The 20,186-nt window shown below is 44.5% G+C and overlaps 1 protein-coding gene across 1 annotated transcript; it reads right to left on the bottom strand.

Annotated features, from left to right (window-relative positions):
• Window positions 1-2,613: 2,613 nt before the first annotated feature.
• On the bottom strand, window positions 2,614-15,285 carry LOC136507160 (disease resistance protein Pik-2-like). Its single transcript, XM_066501967.1, has 3 exons — window positions 14,221-15,285; window positions 5,371-6,063; window positions 2,614-4,949 (listed from the first exon to the last, which is right to left on the bottom strand). Exons 1-3 carry the CDS (start codon window positions 15,283-15,285, stop codon window positions 3,057-3,059), a joined length of 3,651 nt encoding a protein of 1,216 aa, XP_066358064.1. The 3' UTR covers window positions 2,614-3,056.
• Between the last annotated feature and the right edge of the window lie 4,901 nt (window positions 15,286-20,186).

Here is a 20,186-nt window from a genome sequence, read left to right as displayed (position 1 = left end):
TGACGGCGCCGGGTCCGAGTAAGTAGAAAATGTTTTTATTTTGGTCATCATCTGGCTTGTTTTTGATCTGTCCTCTGACCTAAGCTGTTGTTGTTGTTGTTTTTTTTTTGCGTAGGCTCCTCCGACACTTCTATCTCAGGTTGGGAGGAGTGTTATCTTGCCGTTCTCGAAGACACCGAAGGCGGCCTCCGCCCCCGCGGACGCCTTCAGCCAAGGCGTTTTGAGCTCATGGCACGCTCCGGCGAACCATGGCCTCAAAAGGGGGGAACTGTTGTAACATGGCCTTGGCGGGTGGCGAAGGCCCCCGACAGCGGGGTGTCGCCAAGGCGTCTTCGACCGTCTTAGGGCGGAGACCCGGCACTGGGTGGCGAAGGCCCCCGACAGTGGGGTGTCGCCAAGGCGTCTTCGACCGTCTTAGGGCGGAGACCCGGCGCTGACCAAAGGAACTTTCTCGGCTATGCTCGAAAGGTTCCGAATCTCCTTCTCATCGCGGACTCCGCTCAGGCGGGCGTCTCCGGTATCACGAGCGGAGGCCGCCTTATCTCTAAACTAATCAAACAAACGATCTTGCCTAAGTGTGCGCAGGTACTCAAAGCGCAGGCGCTCGCGGTCCGCGCAAACGCGCCAGCATGACCCCTGCGCGGCCGGGCGGAGACCTACGGATGACGCCTCCGCCCGGACCGGCGGAGGTTTTCCAAGGCGACGGCACGCCCCTGGAGGCGGAGGACAGCGGCGAGAACCGTGGCCCCCGCGCGGCCGGGCGGAGACCCGCGGGTAATGCCTCCGACCGTCCGGCGGAGACCCGCCGGGGCAGCGGCGCGCCCCTGGAGACGAAGGCCGGCGCTGGGGACTCGGGCCTTTGGGCCGAAGACCGAGCTACAATGGGCCGGTTGCTCATGGAAGCCCATCACTTGAAGACGGTATGGCAGGATTGCCCCGCGAACAAGAGGCTAGCGACGGAATATTCCAGGAATGTACTGTAGCAGTTGAGGGGCATTGTAATAAATTCTGTTATATAGTAGTTGAGCCCTATAAATATGGGACACTTGTAACCGTGGAAGGCGGTTGGTGGACGAATTAATGAAACCATAGCTTTCCGAGTCATTCCCTTACTCGACACTCTCCCCCTTGTCATTTCCATCCCGAGCCTCCGCCCGAGGCCGACCGTCCGACAGGCGGAGGCCTTGGTCACTTCCACGTAGTTTGAAACCGCTAGTTTCAACACTCTCTTTATATATATAGTACTCAACTTTACTGTACTTTTGTTCTGATGTATATATTCCCACCAGGGGCTAATCCAGTACTGCTGGTGGCTAGTTGTGTATGTGGTGTTGACCTCTCTTGCGCTCTGCTGTGTTGGAGGTTGGGCAGTCTGTTTATTCTTTATCCTTTCTTGTGTTTCTTTTGTCTCCGGACAATCTTTGGTGCTGTGCCCTGCGTTTTCGCCGTGAAAAACGTAATATGGCCTGCGTTGTTTCTGGCTTTGGTTTCTGTTCTAGTTTTTGCCTTAGTAACCTTGCCGATCTTGGTTCCTTGTCTTGGTCCTGTCTCAGAAAGCTAATCTTGCTCCCTGTATTTGCCAGTGCTGATTAGCTTTCTGTGTCGCACGGTGATCTTGCTGCAGTGCTAAATTTTAAAAGGCTAATCTTGGGGTGGGGTTGACCCTCGATACTGAGCAAGGTGAAAAATAGAAAGCTAATCTTGCTGCAGTAGCGTTATATATAGAGTGACAGAAAATTTGTTGAGCAGTGTCTCATTCCAGCTAAAACACAATCGCTACAATTGATCCATGGGCCTTTTAAAATTTAGCACTGCACTGGCATATCAGAGCGTAAGCTTTGAACTTATTATTACAATAAAAATGGGTGAGGGAAGATAATAGAGAGGGCGATTAATTCTGCAATGGCATGGCAATTATCGCCACTCAGTCTGCACTGGCGCACCACACCCTTTTATATAGGGTTAAGTCCAATTTACACCCTCCAACTTGCAGCAAAGTTCGAATTTCAACCTCAAACTTCAAAACCGGACAACTTTGGCCCTCCAACTCTCGAAAAAGTTCAACTTTCAACCTTCTAGGCGGTTTTGTGGGTGAACAGTAACTTTTGATATTTTCGAGAGCGCCGAAATTTTATATTATTTTTTTGAGCATCTTAAAGTCCTCAAATGAAAAAACTCAAAACTACAAAGTTGTAGATCTCATTGAGGTCTACAATTTATATATAAAAATTATCTTCATCCGACATCGTATTGAAGGGTTTTCTATTTTTTGAAATTTGAGTCTCATCACGCGATAAAATATGGTGCTGAAATTTTATATTATTTTTTCGAGCATCTTACTTTCATCAAATGAAAAAACTCAAAACTACAAAGTTGTAGATCTCATCGAGGTCTACAATTTACATATAAAAATTATCTTTATCCGACACCGTATTTAAAGATTTTCTATTTTTTGAAATTTGAGTCTCATCACGCGTGAAACAATTTTGTCGCGTGATGAGACTCAAATTTCAAAAAATAGAAAACCCTTCAATACGATGTCAAATGAAGATAATTTTTATACGTAAATTGTAGACCTCGATAAGATCTACAACTTTGTAGTTTTGAGTTTTTTCATTTGAGGACAGTAAGATGCTCGAAAAAATAATATAAAATTTCAGCACTATATTTTATCGTGTGATGAGACTCAAATTTCAAAAAATAGAAAACCCTTCAATACGATGTCGAATGAAGATAATTTTTATATGTAAATTGTAGACCTCGATGAGATCTACAACTTTGTAGTTTTGAGTTTTTTCATTTAAGGACGTTAAGATGCTCGAAAAAATAATATAAAATTTCGGCGCTCCCGAAAATATCAAAAGTTACTGTTCATCCACAAAACCGCCCAGAAGGTCGAAAGTTGAACTTTTTCGAGAGTTGGAGGACCAAAGTTGTCCGGTTTTGAAGTTCGAGGTTGAAATCCGAACTTTGCTGCAAGTTGGAGGGTGTAAATTGGACTTAACCCCTTTTATATATGATTCAAATTAGTGAAGCTGCTCCAAGGAAGCTGAGCTTCATTCCACCTTCAACACGGGCCCATGCCAATTCTCTTCCAGCCGATCCCTCATTTCCTGACAAAACTTTTCCTTGGAATATTCTGGAAAGGTCGACGAAAAACGTAGCTGTACTTCTTTGATTCTGTGGCGACAGTGTAGCCCAGAAAAGGTAACATCCTTTCCAAGGCCAAGACGCAACACCTCAAGTCTAGGCATTGTTGCCACATCGAAGTGGACTAACTCGATTTCCGAGGCCCAGCCGTAATAAAGGTCGAGAACATCAACGCTCATGAAAAAGCCGCTCTTGAAGTGGACTTGTCTAATAGTTATGTCATGATACTCCATCAAACGCAGAATCGACAGGTTTTGTAGCATCCCAATGTGTTGCATGGTTGCATCATCCGTCGAGAGACCGGTTCCATCTAGCGTGAGCTTCACCAGATTCTGGAGCCTCCCGATCCATTCAGGCAATTTGGTCATCTTGCAACGTAGCTTCAGGCTCCGGAGGTTTTCTGGAGGTGGTTTGATGGCATTCAGACAGTCAGATAAATCTAGCTCTGAGCAAAGGGACAATGATTCAAGGAGGCTGAGCTTAGAAATTGCTACACATAAGTTCCAACTATTTTCCTTGCTGAGGCCAACCAATCCTAGCTTGCGAAGTCCCGTGAGACATTTTATGTCTTCCACAATAGCATTTCCCCATGCAAGATTCACATAACGTAGTGTGTGTAGCGATTTCACGTTCCTCATCCCTCTTGGCACCGTAACACTATCATCATCTGGAAATCCCATGCCCATCATAATAGGAGATAATGCTGCGCAGCAAGCTATAGTGCACCAATCACGCCTACTCCTGCCATGGATTTCACGGAACTGTCCCAAACATGCGTTACACTGTACCTCCAAAAGTGCCATACACTTCTCAGAAAAACTTAGCTCCCCACGAAGATTAAAACCACCACCTGCATGGAGATGACGTAGCTTCCTAAGCCTGACAATGGTTTTGGGCAATACTTGTATTTTCGTCCCTTTGATGTCCAGGACCTCAAGTTGACTTAGTTTACCCACTGAATCAGGCAAACAAAAAATACCACGGCACCCTCTTAGAGAAAGGTATCTGAGATGTAGAAGCTTCCCAACATTCTCAAGGCAATGGTTACCTAGACCTTCTGTGTCTTCCAAATCCAACACTCGGAGAAACCTCATCTTGTCAGAAATATAAAATGGCTTCCACTTACCGAACACTGTTAAAGACCTTATACGGGACAGCTCCACAATGCTCTCGAACTCACCCTTGTCTCCCTCCCAGTTGCTGCTTATGGCAAGGTGACGTGCTGTGCAGTGAGTGCTCGAGTTGCAACCTTCTTCCAATCTGAGAGCAAAATTTTCTTCCATCGACACTGAAATGCCCATGTCCCGGATGAGATCTTGTAGCTTGCAAGAGTCAGCCTTTTGTCTACTGACAATTGATTCATGAGTCGGTAGTATCATGCTTCTTGCAATCAGTTCCTCAAAGTAGCCATCTGCTATTTCCATCGAAGATTTGCCCCGTGCCTCTGTTGAGTAACCCTCTATAGCCCAGCGGCGCACCAGACGTCTTCGGGTAATATTGCAGTCTTCTGGAAAGATGGACATGTACAAGAAACAAGGTTCAAGGTAATAGGGTAAACCATCATAAATTTCCATAAGAACTGCTCTTATAAGCCCAATCTTTGGATTCATCTCCAATCTAGCAGTTATGTGTTCATTCAGTTTTCTCCACTCCTCAACATTTTTTGTTTCTTGCTCTGCCAAGAAACTACCTATGGTGACAATTGCAAGAGGAACTCCATCACACTTCTTAAGGATCAGTTTTGCTGGTTCAACCAACTCAGGATATTGCTTGTTCAAATCTACAGTCTGCTTGAATACCTGAAATTGGTGTAATACATAATGTTCAATACATCAAAGTGAAATTATGAAGAAAGACAACTTGTTTGTTAGTATGACTAGGTTTTATTTTTTATTTTTTATAATGGGAGGTGCAAATCATTAGGAACAGAAAAAAATCTCCCTTGGCTGATACTTATCACTTGACATATAAAATCAGACGGTTTCAACCTTTTGGAATGACCTTTTCTATTGACATATAAAATCACAGCTCCTACGAGAATGTACAGGTATGTCTTTCCCCATTTTATTTTTTCTTCATAAAATACTCTAAAAGCATATTTTTCCGAAGCCAGTTTCAGTAGAGTTGTGCTTATATTATTTTTTTTGCGAAGGAGTTGTGCTTATATATACGAAGCATTATCTCAAATGAAATAAACTGTATTTGAATTTTTTTCAGTACCGTTTTTATGAAGAGATTGTGGGCTTCCGTAGCTCCTATAGTGTTGAGCTTGTACGTGTACATGTACCGTAGTTCTTTGCAACAGTGCTCAGCGATGTCCTCTTGCCTTGTGGTGATCACTATGGTCCATGTAGCTCGTCCAATTTTAGGGAATGCTTCTACCATTTTATCCCATTCTGTGGTTTCGAATATGTCATCAACAACAATCAAACACTCTCTATCCTTTGAAAGCCTTTCCAATGCTTTAGTCAACTGGTCAACAGACATCGATGCATAATCATTTTCTTTGTCAACGGTAAAATCCATCGCCCTCTTCTTTCCAGATGAATCTGCATCTAGCTGGATAGCTATGCTACTAAGGAGCCCCTGAAGCTTGAAAGGGCGCAAGACGGTCACAAAGGCACGCTTTGTAAACTTCTCAATAACCGCTTTATCTTGCCAAACATCTGTAACTAGAGTGGTTTTTCCAATACCACCCATTCCCCACACTACGATCACCCTAAGATGATCATGAGAATCTTCTAAAATTCGTCTGGCAATATCGTGTTTTTCTCTCGTTCGCCCAGTGAACTGAGATTCCTCCACAACCATCATATTTATAGCGGCAGCATCGTATTGGTCCTCGTCAATCTCAGATGTAGGCAGCGCTGAGCTGGACACTGACTCTGCCGAATATGTTATGTCTTGAGCACTCTGTAAAAAGGCAAATAGAAATTAAAGAAGTCTTCAGCCACGTATCATGTAAGCGGTTACACGAGAGTACTATATCTAATTCCATGATTATCTTGGACAAACTTGGTAAACAGCAAACTCTTTATTTTTCTATAACCAATTAAAAAATTAAAGGTAAATTTATCCAGAGATGCATCACGCCATTAATAGGGAAGATTTTGAGTACATGCATAATGTTGATATCTATTAATAATATAGGAGGCCCTCAGACACGAGACACGCTAAAAAAAATCCCACAAAAAAATAGAAACAGCGGGCTATGGTAGCCTCTAACAATAATAGACATTACATTTATTTGATTTTCTAAAAATTATCCACCTTTACTATTATTAAAAAAATAAGTAAAACCATAAATTTATATATAAATTACCCATCTCTTCTATTATGAAATATATGATAATCCAAAGTAAGCTCCTATATTTGTATGTAATTAAATGACCCACCTTTGTTATTATAATACATAAAAACCCATCTAAACACTTAGGTTTTCATAAAAATTTCCTATCTTTGTCATTATTAAAACTAAACTAAAATATCAACTCAAATCTACTTCTATATTACTAATATATGCTATCATTTTAAAATATAAAGTACCAAAATGTAAGTTGTGTATTTTTCTAAGTTTTCCACTATTATAATATATAAATGACTACAGCAAAGTAGACATATATTCTGCGTCCACCTTGCAGACCAAGTATACATGCATGAGCAAGCAATAAATATGTATTTCTATAGTTTGACAATTAGGGAAAAATGTTCTTTTAATGAATCAGTACTTACCAATGACACTAAAAAAAGTATTTAAAATTATATAAATAAACTATGATAATAAATTACGTAAGACCAAGTGTACATGCATGCATGAGCAATAAATATATATTAGTTAGAAAATTACAGAAAATGTTCTTTTAATGAATCATGTAAAAATGACCCTGCTAATTTATTTTAAATTATATGAGAAAACAAATTATGTAAGGTGTTACTTCATAGTATAAATCAATGCGCTATGAGGGAAAATATATTCTGCGTCGACCTTGCAGACCAAGTATACATGCATGAGCAAGCAATAAATATATATTTCTATACTTTGACAATTAGGGAAAATGTTCTTTTAATGAATCAGTACTTACCAATGACACTAAAAAATATTTTAAATTATATAAATAAACTATGATAATAAATAGCGGAAGACCAAGTGTACATGCATGCATGAGCAATAAATATATATTAGTTAGAAAATTACATAAAATGTTCCTTTAACGAATCATGTACCAATGACCATGCTAAATTATTTTAAATTATATGAGAAAATAAATTATGTAAGGTGTCACTTCATATAAATCAATGCACTATGAAGGAAAATATGATAACATATCTACATTAATACTTTAATTTTAAGAACTCTATCTTTTATTGAAAAATGCTCTACGGGTGTGGAACTTCTCAAAACTGTGATTCTCTCTTCCAGACTCCAATCGGGTGTTCTATATGTGCATTTATTTAAATCATCTTGACAAGAGGAATGCAATGGTCAAGTTCAATTTATAATTTGACTAAGTGTGCAAAACATTACTGCACATATGCTTTGTAGGGGCGGCTCCTGGTGGTTTGTAGGGGCGTACCAAAGGGTGGCTACAAATGGCCGAGCCGCCTCTACAACTCGCTATTTGTAGGGGTGGCTAGATGTTGAGCCGCCCCTATAAATCTGTTTCAAAAAATTCATAAATCCAAGCAAAAAAAAAGGAAAAATTCACAAATCCGGACAAAAAAATATGAAAAATTTCACAAATCTGCTCCTACAAGTCGTAAGTCGTGGCTACGGGGGTTCAAACCCGCAACCTCCCCCTCGCGCGTACCTTCCTCTACCTCTGCACCTCACACTCACTTGTGGCTATATTGGATTTTTATTCCCCACATATTATCCTAAACCGAGATTAAATTTATTATTTGAGGCCCTAAACGAATTCAAATAAAAAAGTTGTCGACTAAAGTTTTATAACTTTTCGAGATCTACAACTTTCATTTGATAGTTTCTCCATCCGAGGTCGTTTGCAAAATTTGAATTTTAAAATTGAGAAATTCAAACGTAGTTTTCCATAACAAGATGATTTCAAATGAAAAATTTGTCAATTACAAAGTTTCATAACTTTTCGAGATCTACAACTTCCTTTTTTGCTGTTTGTGCATCCGAGGTCGTTTAAAAATTTTAAATTTCAATTTTTTAGAAATTCAAACATAGTTTTCCATGATAAGATGACTTCAAATCAAAAAGTTGTCGACCACAAAGTTTCATAATTTTTCGAGACCTACAACTTTTATTTTGGTTGTTTCTCCATCCATGGTCGTTTGAAAAATCCAAATTTCAAATTTGAGAAATTCAAACATAATTAACGTTGATAAGATGAATTCAAATAAAAAAGTTGTCAACTACAAAGTTCTATAACTTTCCGATATCTACAACTTTTATTTTGGTCATTTGATCATCCGATATAGTGGTAGTAATATTGTTCACAAATTATACATATCTCTCTTATAGTTTATGGAACTATAAGAGAGATATGTAAATTTTGTGAATAATGTTAATACCACTTTGTCGGATGAAGAAATGATCAAAATAAAAGTTGTAGATTTTGATGAGTTCTACGACTTTTATGTTTATGATTTTTTTAACTAAAATCATTTAATGTTTCAAAATGACGTTTGAAATTATCATTTTTTAAAATTCAAAATTCAAATAGATAAAACACGGTCACATGAAAAGATAGACAAAATAATAACTATAAGAACACAATAAATTGTTAAAGCATGATTTTAGAAAATTTTAGGAAAAAAATCATCAAATTTGAAGTTAGTATAAGGGAGAAAGACTAGTTATAAGTTTTAGCTAGAGATTAAAAAGATAAATCAGTGTTCTTCGACAGTTTCTAAATTGAATTTAAAACAATATTTTGAAGTAGTATATGATTTCAAATGAAAAAATTGTAAACAATAAAGTTTCATAACTTTTTGAGATCTATAACTTTTATTTTAGTCATTTCTCCATCCGAGATCGTTTGAAAAATTCAAATTTTAGTGATTAACTTTTACTATTCGGCGTCTATTTGTAGGGGTGGCTCAATATTGAGCCGTCCCTAAAAATCCGATTTATAGGGATGGCTGGATATAGAGCCGCCCCTACAAATCAAGCCATTCATAGGGACGGCTGATAACATCAGCAGCCCCTTGTAGGGACGACTCGTCTGGGCACCATTTATTAGGGCGACTCTTGAGCCGTCCCTAAAAAACAACGAGCATTGCTATAAATCTTTTTTTTAGTAGTGAAAACCAGCATGTTGGCTGATATTTTTTTTAGCTGCATGTGCCAAGAGACCATGGAATGTTGATACTGCACCAAAGCTACTGATTTCTTAATTGTGGCAATTACCTTAAAGAATGGCGAAAAAACAACATCAAATGGTGAAAGTGTGCAGAAAACAACACATGCTAGACGGTCTAGCTAGCACAGTAAAAGATTGAACATGCTGGATGATCGGGCAAAATGTGTCTGGGCAAGTTTGGGATTTAGTAATAGATCTGTAAATAAGAGGGGAGGCTGCCCAAACCAGCCCATCTCTTCCCGTGCTTTTGGTTTAGTCTCTATGTAGTTTCCATTTCCTATCTTAGGCTGTACTGAGTGAGATCCCACGGATGAGTGATTGAAACCACTATCTGTGTGCAAGACTAGACCTTGTTGATCTTGGCAATAAAGAAATCTTGTTCTCTAAAAATTCTCTTGTCAAGATCTTGTGTTGGCTCCGATTTGGTTTTTCTTCTTCCGTACTCCCCTCTCTTGAGATTTTGTTGGAAATCTTGATTCTGAGTTTTTGAGGGAGTTCTGGTGGGATGGATACGTGCTAGGACCTCTGAGGAACATCCCTACCAAGGTCCTAGGGGGGTGTTCCTCAGAGGTCCGAGCATGACCTTTGAGGAACATCCCTGTCAAGGAGGCGAACTGATCATAGATTAGTTGGTTAGGTTTCTTGTGATGGAACCTACCCACCCGGGTTTAAGTCCTCGACTTGGCACGGGTGCTCATATTTTTCTAGATTTATTCCAGAATTTAACAGCGCTATACTTTCAGTGGTAGGCGATGTCCCCGTCGACAGTGAGGCGCCAGTGGTGACTTCATGAATTTTGAGATCTACTGGCTCAGTCAATCGGAGGTGCTCATAGGGATAGGGTTTGCGTACGTGTGTTCATAGGGATGAGTATGCATGCATGTTGTTAGTATCTGTGTTGTACTTTGTAATTCTAAAAAAACATCCCTACCTAGGAGTTTGGGCAGATTCCTCACGAGCATGAAGATCCACCGCTTGATGAAAATTTGAGAAAACCCTCTTTACTTTGGTGATTTTTAGATCTAGATTGATTCTGAGTTTTCTGGGTGATGATCTTTGGTGGATAGCTTCTAGACACACTAGATTATCCCTCTGCAAAGTTTGAATCAACCGGAGTTTGTTTGGATCGAATTTGTATTTTGGAGGGAAGTTTTCGGGCTGCTGGGACGACAATAGAACCAGACAGTCCGGTTTGAATAGTAACCAAAACCGGCCAGGCTAGTTTAAACAGTAAACTGGCTCGTGAATAATAAACCGGCCTCATAAACAATAAATCGACTAGGCCGGTTTGAACAGTGCCAAAACCTGCCTGGCCGGTTTTTCTGCATGGTGTTCCGCCAGAGGCCCAGAGCGCATTTTCGCCCGTTTCTTTGCGTCTTTCGCCCGTTTCACTTTCTGTCTTTCCCGGTGTGTTCCTAGTGACATCTTGAGTGTATCCGGTCACTAGTGGCCTCCGCGCACTCGTGTTGAAAATATGGGGTTTTGAGTGTGTTCGGGTTTGATTTGGAAAGGGGTTGAAATCAGAACAGAATTGGATTAGGCTACATTCACCCCCTGGTCGTCTTTCTCGGTCCTTCAAGATGTATTGGATTTTTTTCTCGAATACGCAAAAGATTTACGTATCATTATACTAAGTAGAAGAGTTTAAACAAACATACAACGTGTTTCTATCGAGCGCCGAAGAAGATCGACCTAACACAGCCGTAGCTAGATCATCCTAGCAACAGACCTCTTTATTCGATATTATATAAAAGGAAACAACCAATACCAACGTAGTGGTGCGACCTAGGAGGTGGTCTTGCGTCTTCGTGGCTGCCTGGATGAGCCCTTTCCAGTGGCCGAGAAGAGCACGTCTAGCGCTTCGGCGTTGGACGCAGTCAGGTTACCGTCGAAGAGCTTGTCAAAGGTCTCCAACTTTGACGCAGATGGCGCTGATGAACCCTTGGTGTAGCCCAAAGGCTGCATGATCATCACCTCGCCTCGCTTGGAAGCAGATACTCGGGAGAGGCTCTAAGCCGCCAACCGCCTGCTCCGCCACGGCAGCACCGGCTTGGCAGGAGGCTGCTTGGGAGGCTCACGAATCAGCGGAGAGGCCCTCTTACATGTCACTATGTTGATGAAGCTGTCGAGGCAGCGTCTGGCGGAGTCGTCGTTGTCCAGAGTCTGGTGGGTATCCACCGACAGTGAACTGAGAGGGCCAGCATCCACCGTGGGGTCGACTGGTCCGAAGCCTGGCGGGTAGCTGTGCTCCGTGAGTGTCTTCGGCGAATCCCCTGTCCACTGAATAGGGTGTGGGGCTGGTGTCCTCATCCTCCAGCTAGGGGGCCACCACCGCCAGGGCCTCATCCTGTAGTTGGGGCGCCGAAGGTGACAACAGGCGCTCAAGGGAAGGCCACGCAACGATCCGACTGTCAACAAGCGAGGCTGCGAACTCCTCAAACATCGGGTCCTCTGTGATGTCGCGATCATGCGTGGCGTCCAGGTAGAACGTCAGCGTTAACAGGTTGGGCTCAACGATGCCTGTCTCATTAGTCAGCTCACCGTGCCCTGCCTGAGCTCCAGCAGCGACCGAGGTGAAGGCCGGTGCCATCTGGGTAGCCCCTGCCGATCGCTAGTGACTGTCGGTGGCGACACTCGTTGCCGCAGCGGCGGCGTCCCCCTTTAGTCGTCGCTGACGTCTCCGACGTTGGCGCCCACTGCCGCCGTGCGTAGCCACACTTGGCACGGCTACAGACGCACCCAGCATAGCTCCAGCCGAGCTCGGCGTGTCACCTTGAGTACGCGGCCAGGTGCCCGAGGCACACTCTCGGTCAGGTCGTCGTGGCCGGCTTTTTGTGGCACCAGATGTACCAGAGCTGGAAGGAGGCACCGTTCGCCGCCTCCTCTTACAGTCCCGCGCGAGGTGTCAGAACCCCTTGCATCGGAGGTAGCGTGGAGGCAGCTTACAGGTTGCCACCCTGTGCGCGGTGGAGAGATAGTTGAAGCACTTCCCGAGTAGGTCCACCGGATAGCGGATAGGGGGCCGCTGGTTCACCGATGCAGTGTGGGCGGGGCGCGCCCCATCGGCGCCGCATGACGACCCCTGCAACAGGACCTCATGCCAGCCATCGGCGTCCGGAGCGGAGATGCGCTGGCGGGAGCCGCAGCGTGGACCGAGCCGCATGTGAGCCAGTACCTGTCCATGGCGACTGAGACGCTGGCGGGCAGGGACGCGGCCCTCCACTGGCCGCATAGGCAAGCCGTTCACTAGCTGTGGACGCGGTCGACTGCGATTTCTGTACCAACGGTCGTGTCCCTATCGACCGGGTTCCGCTCCAGCATGGCTCGAACCCGAGTCAGGGCGAGTCTTGGCGTTAGCAAGCATCGTGACCGCCTTCGCCGAGCGACGCACAGCGTCGAGGTAGCTTGAGGGGCAGCCGTCGTCGGACTCCTCGCCGTCGTCATCTGCCCACCGGTGGTGTTTTGGACGGTCTCCCGAGACTGGCCAGAAAGGAGCAGCAACCGCCGATAGGGAGGAGCTTGGGGTGGCCGGCGTTGGTGCGGCGGTCTGCGACTGATGGCGTGGCGACCCCAGAGGAGACTCCACTTCCCCGGTCCCAGACTCAGTCCCGGACCCTGGCGCCAGGTCATCTGGCGTAGGCGGCGCCATGAAAGAGCAGCACCCGGACCCCACGCACAGACCTACCGCAGCCGCAGCTTGCCCTGGTGCTATTTGGGGTAGCGGGGCACCGGAGGACGCGGTGGTGGCAGCCTTCCCCGTTAGCCGGTAGCCACCGGTAGAGGGGCCTGTGGCACCGCCTCCCGGCACCGTTAGCGGCGTGGAGGGGCCAGATCTGGCCCCCACGTACCCTGGCGCGTCCGCGGCCGACGCCGGCGGCTGATGAGGCGGAGGGGCGGCGGCGGAAGAGACTGCCATGGCGGCAGCGCCGACGTAGCCTCCTAACACGGCCTGGGAGGAGGCTTCCTGCGGCGGGGAGGAGGGCTCGGCCGCCGGATCTGGGCACGGCGAGGCCGCGACGGCCGGCTCCGGCACACCCGCGGAGCTTGCACCGGACCCGGTCTTCTCCATCGCGGGCGACGGCGACGCGGGTGCACAATGGGAGCATGCGGGCGACGACCACCGGCGGTCACGCAACCGCTAGTGCATGGACCGCCCGCCCCGGCACCGGTCAGCTTCGTCGCGGTTGCGCATCGGGAGTGGCCGAGCTGGTGGCGTCAGCGACGGAGGCCGCCCCGCCAGATCCGGTGTGAGGGAGGGGTGAGGAGGGGGTGGCGGCTGCAGAGGGGGCCGGCTCCGCGACGGCCGGCGTCGCCGGCGGCGACGGGGATGGGGCCGCCTGGTTCTGCTCGTCACGACCCGCATGAGGGAGAGGAGGCTTGGGGGCGGAAGATGTAGAGGGCGGCGTGGATGGAGGGGAGGGGGAGGCGGGTGCGGGCGCCGGCGCCAGGGCGACGACCGGCGGCGGCGGCGTGGAGGGCCCCGCCAGGGGCGGCTAGGTTTCGGGGCTGAGTTCGACCTTAATCCTCGCAAGAGTATAATATAACGACGGCAATGCCAGTGCATGCATTCCCAAACGCAAATGAAAGAAAGAATTGGTGGGAGTAGTTGTTAGTTGCATTATTAGTTCATGTGTTTCTAGTGGCATGCATGGTACATCGCAGGCACTTCAACTAGCCTACAAAAGTGAATGAGAAATTTCTGAAAATATACTAGGCGTAATTGAACAGTGATGATGATTACCTTGTCGTCATAGAATGCGTAAAGGGAATGATCAGCAGACAGTTGCTTTAGCTCTGAGACCCGGCGTTCTTGTCCTGCACATAAGCTTGCAACTTCAACTTGCGTTGTTGACACAATGATTCTACTTCCCTTCTTGTGGTGTACGTTTCGGAAGCAATTTTTAATCTGGTCCCACTCTTCAATGGTGGAAAGGTCATTAAGCACAATTAGACACCTCTGATCACTCACATGTCTTCGAAATTCCTTAGCTAAATCTTGTTCCGTGATGTCTTTTGCAAACAGACCTTCAACCCCTTGGGCTGCTGCATGAAACTGATTCACTAGACTCTGGATGAAGTCTTTTGGATTGAAAGGATGCATCACCCTCACCCATGCTCGGCACGGGAATTTGATTTGGACTGATGGGTTGTCATAAGCCGCCCTGATGATTGACGTTTGGCCGATATCACCCATTGTTCCCCATACTGCAGTCACCTTAAGGTCCTTTTCCTCGCTATTGATTAGCTGCAGGAGATCCACTCTTTGATTCATGTACCTTGCTGCACGCCTTGCATCATCGATGCCAAATATGGCAGCAGCAAGATCCAGTTGCCCGTCAGGGCCAACAGTACTGGAGGGTCTCTCAGCAGAGAAAGCTGCAGGCTGAGAGTTGGGGTGGAGAGCGGCAAAGCGGTAGCGCCTGTTCCTCTGGCTCATGTCCTCCACCCTTGCTCTCAGCCCCTTCATCTCCTGGGCAATCCGTTGCCTCTCAAGCAGCGTTTGAGCGAAGCGCCACCCAGACGGGTTCTTCAGGTGAACAGCGTAGTCGTCGAGGCAGTCCTCAACGTCATACGCAAGATCACGGACATGTTGCTCCACCCTGCTCCTGGGTAGCATCCTGTCCCTTTTGTGTTCAGCTATGTTCCTCAGGAAAGTCTGCATCTCTGGCATCTCGTCCGTAAGGAAAACCATATCACGCTGCACAGCCTGCTTGGATGCAGCATCTTCGGCTATGGCGGACTTGGCCTGGCCTAGCAGGCAGTTCAGAAGCGACTTGCCCACGCCTGTTGCCGCTCCTACCTCCATTACTCTCCGTCTTCTGGTTCAAAAGAGAAGCTGAACTACAAAACCCAGACACAGGCAATACCATGTCAGCGAGCAAAATTATTGATGGAGGAAAAGGGCAAACGAAACTGGTGCCGATGCAACATCCAGGCAGATGGCCGTACCTGAATCGGCGAACAACCTCAGATCTGGGGCTCCGCAGCGTTGGATCTACAAAATTTGTACCTGAGATGCACACCAGCTAGTGCAAAATTGAAAATACCAACAGTGTTATGGCTGTGAGTACCATCAATAAAATTCAACCATTCAATCTGCATTCGAAGCAGGACGGACACAAACAAAAGGCTTTCACTATTCTAATTTTTATGCCCCAAATTAGACACTCAAAATGAACAGTGCATGATAAACTGATCAAGATGTAAAAAGGCATACCTATGGAGAAGGCTCGCTCGCAAAGCCACCGGCAGGGGATTTGGACAGCTGACGGCTGTTGTCGCTTACACTGGATGGCTTGGTCTATATATATATATATATATAGGCTTAGGGGGTGTTTGGTTCGAGCTACTAAACTTTAGTAGCTACTAAACGGTTTAGTTACTTTTAGTAACTCCAGAGTTATTAGAGAGGACTAAAGCCCTTTTAGTAACTTTTAGTCATAGCGTTTGGTTAAAAAGTTACTAAAGTGACTAAAAGCTACTAAATTTAGTAGCTACTAGGCGAACCAAACATGCCCTTATTTCGTTGGTGGCATGAGAAAAACCAGTTTGGCCCAGGCAACAATATCGCCGGCATGTAATAAATTTGGATGTCAGGAATTGCTGCATGGGTTATGCAGGTCTTCTAGGGTCTAAACCAAACAGGCGCACATATACGCCCTGTTCGTTTGAGCTACTTTTCAGTCATAAAATAGTTTTTTCCTCTCACAACATTTCAGCATAAGCCAAATTTCAGCATAAGCCAAGGAACAGTTATTACTGAGAGCATTCTCAGCTTGGTGAACAATCTCTAATTTTTCCTAGCAATGTATGTGGACTTTGTTTTCTCCTGTTGCAACATACATGCTTTTTTATACGACTGACCTATGATACTTTGTAAGGAAAACATACGGAGACAGGTACAAACACAGTAATATACTGAACTAGTTATGTTCTAGACTTGGACCGCTATAGCGGACTACTACGTCAAATATTGGCCGCTATAGCGGCTTGCTGCGTCAAATAGCGGACGCTAAATTCCAACCTGCTATATCCAAGCCGCTACATCGAAGCAGTAGCCGTAAGGGGCTGCTACTGCTAATTCATCCGCTACAAACGCTATTTAGTAACTATCTATGGTGGAACCATCCAATTTAATCATAATTAATCATCTGTCCATCACTCGACATTATATTAGTACTCGCTTAACCCAAGTCAAACCTAGTAGTTTGTTAGGCAACCCCATGGGAAGACCTAAAACTTCCACATTTCCACTTCCAAGACCAGATCCATAATAAGTCTTTATTGCCAATCTTTTCAAACCAAAACATTTCAAATATATCGCGTAGTACGTTGAATACAAAGTTTACAATAAGGTTGGAAGCATAAGCACAAAAAGTACAACGGAAGCAATTTAGTTTTTACAGCAAGGTTCCACGGTTCGACAGAGGTTGCATACAAATACAAATTGATATTTGAATTCAGTTCCAAGGCTCGAACACTAAAGAACATCAGTCGAGAGCAATTGTGCCCACCAGCTAGCAGTCTCCCGAGCTCCAAACAGAGTAGCTGAGTGGGTCGGCAAGTACCGTTGCACGTGGAACGCACTTGGCTCACAGCGCCGATCAATGGCTCGATCTGTTCGCTTATACTAAAGTGCGGCTGTCTGCTGCTGCAGATTTTAAACTAGAAAGCACTGTTGGTAGTATTGTTTGGATGCAGCCACAGCTGCAGCGGCTGATCCGAACGTGCCAGAAAAAACTGAACTGCACGCTTCTCTCATTGATGCTTTCCTTTTTTGATAAAAATGTAGAGAATTGCTGGTGCTTGCTAGTCCCGAGTCCTTTGACAGTAATTTTAATTGCGAGGTTCTTCAAGGTATGCATCAATCTCGATGGCAATTGGAGTGCTTGACTGTCCGGCCATTAGACCTATTATTATAACCAATAAAAACTACAATTTGCATAGAATCCAAGATTAGTGGGCATGTGGGATGCCTCGACACACTACTACTAGACAATTTATTACGCGCATGCTGCGAGCCGGCACATGCATGGCACAGTATATATTTGCGTGAGCATGTGAAGAGGACGATGGCAGAGGGACCTCACTACTGAAACTAGTGAGATGAATATATATAGTTTAGATCTCATGTTCTCGGCTAGCGGTGAATGGGTCTTATTTATTGGTCTATAATCTACAAAGAGGTTATTACAAGGAGATTAATCTCTCTTGGCCAGATAATGGCTAATTTTAGCTAACACTAGCACTAACTCCACTCTTTTAATCCATCCGGACAGGGCCCTTTGGCCTTTGGTCAGGATCGGACTTCCAGACGTTGAACTTGCGCTAATAATGAGAAGCAAAATCACACAACCTTAATCCCAGTGCTGAAGTTTAATGGTAAACCCTTACTGTTCTTGGACAAGCAGGACTTTTGGTCCAATGCAACAGCCCACCACATGGTTCGAATTTTATGAAAAGTGCATGCATGCGGCTGTGAAACAAAAAAGACTGTCCGCCGTCCAGCTTGGCACGCACCAACCGAAATATTCCAACACGCAAAGTGGACCATCTGCTAGCTATTTACATGCAAGATGTGTCCCGTGCCTCTATTGAGTAAACCTCTACAGTCCAGCAATGCACTATAAGCCTCTTCGGCTAATATTATGATGTTCAGGAAAGATGGACATATACAAGAAACAAGGATTAAGGTAATAGGGCAAACAATAGCTTCATAAGAACTGCTCTAAGCCTATTCGCAAAAAAAAAAAAAAAAAAAAAAAAAAGAAGAAGAAGAAGAAGAAGACTGCTCTAAGCCCAGTCTTTGTATTCATCTCCATCTCAGAGCTCCGCACAGCACCGTACCCTCCTCTTCTGAAGTTCTCTGTAGCGAGACTCGCTCTGCTCCGGTACTTTTTCTTTAGAAATCCTACAATCCAAACGTGGCCTCAAAAATGTAAGATGGCTTCCATTTGCCAAACACTGTTAGACTTTATACGTGACAGCTTCAGTATGCTTTGGAACTCACCCTCTTCCCTCCCAGTTGCTGCTGCTTATGGCAAGGTGACGTACTGTGCCGTGAGTAGTGTTTGAGCTGCAGCCTGAAACAAGATTTTCTTTCATTGACATTATTTGTTAATGTATGTATATGGATGACAAAACAATTGATTCTCAATTCAGAACCAGTTGTTAATGTGTGGTGTGTCGATGGAGAGGAGCCGACCATCATGCAAAATGTAATTGCAGTTGGACACAACACAGCATAGTTACACAGAGGTTTCAGTTCAATTCCAGAGGACAAGCGCCCTGTTCGTTTGGGTTTGTTTGGCTTATAAGTCGTACTTTTTTAGTCAACGAACAGTATTTTTCTTTCACACCAAATCAGCCAACAGTACTTTCAGCTATAGCTTATGAGCCAAACAAGCCCAAACGAATAGGGCGAAGGAACGTATGCATGGTGCTTAAATTAAGAGCAGGCACTGACTTTCTGAAAGCCTAGGTACAATGTTGGCCAATCCAACTCCTGTGTACATAAAACAGCCTGTTCATGGATGGTAGGTACTGTACAGGTGTTAAGTGTAGAGGATACGCTAAAGGCTTTACGATATAACTAGCGCAGATGAAAATCTTAGTCGAACCCAAATAAAGCATTCACAGCTAAAATAGTAAATCTCAATACTTTTGGCCACTTTTAGCTCTATAACTTTTTAGCGGTTCCCTGGCTAGCTGCTAGCGTCTCAAGGTGAAAACAGAGATAAAGAGGACAAGCTAAGAAGGAATATGTGAAATACAAATTATGAAATGGAAATGTTGCAGCATATAAACTTTTGCCCAAATAGATTTGACGTAAATGTAGCCACTGGAAGGACAGTAAGTACTGTCTTTTCCTCACATCTAGATCCCTATATAATCAAGAAGACAAACCCGAATTATAAAAATAATATGATTACATACATGATTTGATTATAAAATGAACGAAGAGAATCATCACTACTACATAATGGACTTGTTGTCCCGGGCGGTAACGGCCTTTAGTCCCGGTTACCGCGCCGGGACAACGATCCCGGGACTAAAGGTGCCACTTTTAGTCCCGGGTCATCGAGCCGGGACTAAAGAGGGACCTTTAGTCCCGGTTGGTGTTACCAACCGGGACTAAAGGCCCTCCAGCCGAGCAAACGTGGCCGCACCCTTTAGTCCCGATTGGTAACCCCAACCGGGACTAAAGGTTCCTTTTCTTTTTCTTTTTTTTGTTTAATTTGTTTTCAGTTCAGTTACACGTATTTGTTTAATATATAATATGTTTTTATGTACGTATTCTACGCTGCTAATATAAATACACGCACGCATATAATTACATCTAATTCTCATCTCGAGCATTATTATATTCGAATAAAGTATGAACCTATATATATTATAGATATATATATGTATATATACAACACTTTCATAATCTTGTTCTCGAAAATAATGATATCAATAAACATTTAATTTACATCATTTATTCCTTAGGATCAAAGTAGAACTCGCCGTTGGGATTTAGCACTTTTTCTAGAAGATATCCTGCTATTGACTCTTGAACTGCTCTCAGATGGTCTTTTTGCATGACCCTTCGTTTCAACCATTCAGTCTTGCATTTGAAATAAAAGGAAAAGTATTAATACATATATATATATATTCATTTAAAAATAAATAAAAAATTGATATATACGTACTCTGAGGACATCT

The sequence above is a fragment of the Miscanthus floridulus genome, chromosome 15, assembly GCF_019320115.1.
Source record: "Miscanthus floridulus cultivar M001 chromosome 15, ASM1932011v1, whole genome shotgun sequence".
NCBI lineage: Eukaryota > Viridiplantae > Streptophyta > Magnoliopsida > Poales > Poaceae > Miscanthus > Miscanthus floridulus.
Note: the sequence above shows the minus strand (reverse complement) of the source record. Positions and strands in the feature narration are given on the sequence as shown.

Bases quoted from the DNA above. Each gene is read 5' to 3' on its own strand.
- LOC136507160 (XM_066501967.1), bottom strand. From the start codon at position 15,285: ATGGAGGTAGGAGCGGCAACAGGCGTGGGCAAGTCGCTTCTGAACTGC. The intron at 6,064-14,220 runs GTAATCATCATC...GCCTTTTTACAG, and splicing joins ACGCATTCTATGACGACAAG to AGTGCTCAAGACATAACATA. The intron at 4,950-5,370 runs GTACTGAAAAAA...CACCAATTTCAG, and splicing joins ACAATCTCTTCATAAAAACG to GTATTCAAGCAGACTGTAGA.